This window comes from Balaenoptera acutorostrata, chromosome 16 (genome assembly GCF_949987535.1).
Source record: "Balaenoptera acutorostrata chromosome 16, mBalAcu1.1, whole genome shotgun sequence".
Taxonomy (NCBI): domain Eukaryota; kingdom Metazoa; phylum Chordata; class Mammalia; order Artiodactyla; family Balaenopteridae; genus Balaenoptera; species Balaenoptera acutorostrata.
In genome coordinates this window covers 66,044,391-66,047,168 of record NC_080079.1, presented here as the reverse complement: position 1 = coordinate 66,047,168, position 2,778 = coordinate 66,044,391, and the positions used below count along the sequence as shown (strand labels likewise).

At 45.6% G+C, this 2,778-nt stretch overlaps 1 protein-coding gene across 1 annotated transcript; it reads right to left on the bottom strand.

Annotated features, from left to right (window-relative positions):
- Nucleotides 1-880: 880 nt before the first annotated feature.
- On the bottom strand, nt 881-2,206 carry ATOH7 (atonal bHLH transcription factor 7). Its single transcript, XM_028162983.2, has one exon. The coding sequence runs from the start codon at nt 1,846-1,848 to the stop codon at nt 1,390-1,392; it is 459 nt and encodes a 152-aa protein (XP_028018784.2). The 5' UTR covers nt 1,849-2,206; the 3' UTR covers nt 881-1,389.
- Nucleotides 2,207-2,778: the final 572 nt, after the last annotated feature.

Below are 2,778 nucleotides of genomic sequence, written 5' to 3'. Positions count from 1 at the left end.
AAATTTTGATGAAGACTATGTAGATAAACGGCAAATAGGTGGCTGTGCCTTGATGTTAGGTGTTGGAACACGTAATAAAAGGGTTTGGGAAATGCTGCTTTGGTGACTTGTGACAAGCTTCAAATGCATAGAGCCTTGCTTTTTCCAATTATTAGCAAGACATTCTCTCAAAAGCGTGCAGTGCTGTTGACCAAGTCGTTCTTTACATTAAGGGCTTGGTTTATTCATCCAATGGTTAAGCAAATTTATAAAAAGTAATTCAAACCAATACCACGTATATTATATTGCTCCTTTTTTGATTTGCCTTGATGGTAGTGAAGCCCTTATTGCTCAACTGGTACTGATTAAAAGAAAATCACTTCCAAAAGCCATATATATATATATCTATACACAAATGTATATATGCAAATATATATATTTGGGTACTTGTAAGGAATCAGTAGTTAGTAATTGGCTTAATAAGGAAAATAAAATATTAAGGAACTGTAAATCTAGTTGCTTAAAAGCTAAACATTATTTCAATTAATTTAATCTTTTTAAAAACCATGAAAAATATATATATTTCCAAGTTGATAGAGAAAACTTTCAAATTAATTACTTGTACTCTCATCAGCTTGTCTTTTTTTTGATGAAGTATTACAAAACAGCACTTTGCCAATTGGTGGGATTAGATTTAAACACTCCACATCTTTACTCAGATAAGCACTCAGTATCATCACCCCCCCCAAACAAACAGGCCTTTAGTGCCGTCAGGAAACTAGCAGGGCACTTGGCATGAAAAACAAACCCACGTTTTTAATTATATTTTACAAAATCTATACTTTAATAATGTATACACAGTTTTAAAAAAATACAGAGCACTCACGCCCATGTACTCTACCAAAAAAAGAAGGAAAGAAAGAAAACTTTCTACTGCTTCATGCATGCACACACAATGCACTAAGCATAACTGCATTTACAAGACAGGAAGGCAGCTCTGTATTAAGCATACACAAGTAATAGATACTGTAACTTCACCCTAACAGGACAAACCTACAAAGTTTAAGAAAGTGAGGACTAAACCTGCAGTATAACCTAATCCTATTTTTCTTAAGATTGTTTTCTCTCAAGGTAGTCCAGAAAAGGGGGAGGGGGCATTACTTTCAGCAATCAAAACCATTCCAAGATCCATTAATGAAATCTACAACATACTAAGGAGGAATAAAAGAAAAGCAATAAAGTCATTGCGTCCCTAGGACTGGAGATGCGAATAAAAGTAACCTGGAAATTTGCTAATTTTATTCTAAGAATGCATCCTACGCCACCGATAGCCCGACCAGCTACTTGGGGTAAGGTTACGGCTCCAGAGCGCGGATCCCTGGGCGTCTCATTCCGGCAGGGTCGCGCGTCCTAACTGGCCATCTGGAAGGGCTCGGGCTGGAAGCCGAAGAGCCTTTGGCCGTAGGGCTCGCTCTCGCCCGGCAGCTTCGCGCCCGCGAACGGAAGGTAGTGGTCTCGGCCGAAGTGCTCACAGTGGAGATTGACCCAGTCCCGCTCGGAGCCGAATCGCTCTGCCTCGGCCAGGATGCGGGTCAGAGCCATGATGTAGCTTAGCGCCATCTGCAGGGTCTCGTACTTGGACAGTTTTTTATCCTGGCCCCATTGGGGTACCACCCTGCGCAGACGGTCGAAAGCCGTGTTGAGCCCCTGCATGCGGCGGCGCTCGCGCGCGTTGGCCGCTAGGCGCCTGCGCGCCGCGCTCTCCAGCCGCCCCTCCCCGGGGCACGTGCCCGCGCACTCGGCGCCGCCCGCGCACGGGGGCGCGGCACGCGCTCCCGCCGCCGGGTTGCTGGGCTTGCAGGACTTCATTCCCCGCCGGAAAGAGGGAGGCGCCGAGCTCTCTGGTCCGCTCAGGACGTGTGCGTGGGCTGGTGTATGGAGCCGCTCTGAAACTTGGCTCTTCTTAGCAAATAAGTCATGCACAGAACAACCGTGTGGCTCGAAGTTTGTAGTGGGAGTGCGGGGCCCCGCCTTCTGTCCTATTGGATAGCCAGACTGATGTCTCTTCAATTGCCAAAGTTTAGGGGAAATTGAGATGTGGAAGAGAAAGTCATTTTCCCAACGTGAAGTTGAAAAAGAGAAGGGAATTTTCCTGCAGCAGAATTGGTGTCGCTGGTTCGGGAAATGTCTTTCAAGTCCTCTGGGAAAGCCCGAGACTTCTTTTCTGGAAGACAAAATCTTTCCCCAAGCTTAGAGAGGAAAGGAGCGCTTCTTCCGCAGTAGCTGTCGGAGAGTGCTGGATGCATCTTTGAAGGAGGAGAATTTATAGCAGAGCGCTTAAGGAGGGAAACAGGTGGTGGCAGGTGGGCGGGCGTCCCTCGGCTTCCATCTCAGCACCTTCCTACCCTGGGAACTGCAGGGGGGAAGGGGGACGACGCACGGCAAAATCCTGACATTACAGCCTTCGTCTGTTGGAAGTTTCTCCAAAGCTATGTCCAACACTAACACACCATCTGGAGTGGCCGGGCTGTCCCCAAAAGAATAACAAGGTGGGGGTGGGCGGAGGGCTTGGTTCATCCTTTCCCATATCAGCGAGCAGCTTACATTATCAAAAACTGAACCAAGGGTTTTAAATTATTAGAAATCACTTGTGTGAGTATGTTGGTCTTGGAATTTTAAGATATATAGACGTTTAGTGCCAGAAAATTTCGCTTTGTCAAGATGTGTGGCAATTTTGCACAATGCTGATTGAATGTATTCAATTGAGTATATTCATTTTATTTTAGCTATTAAGCAAGT

Excerpts from the sequence above, each read along its gene's own strand:
- ATOH7 (XM_028162983.2), bottom strand. The coding sequence starts at position 1,848 with ATGAAGTCCTGCAAGCCCAGCAACCCGGCGGCGGGAGCGCGTGCCGCG.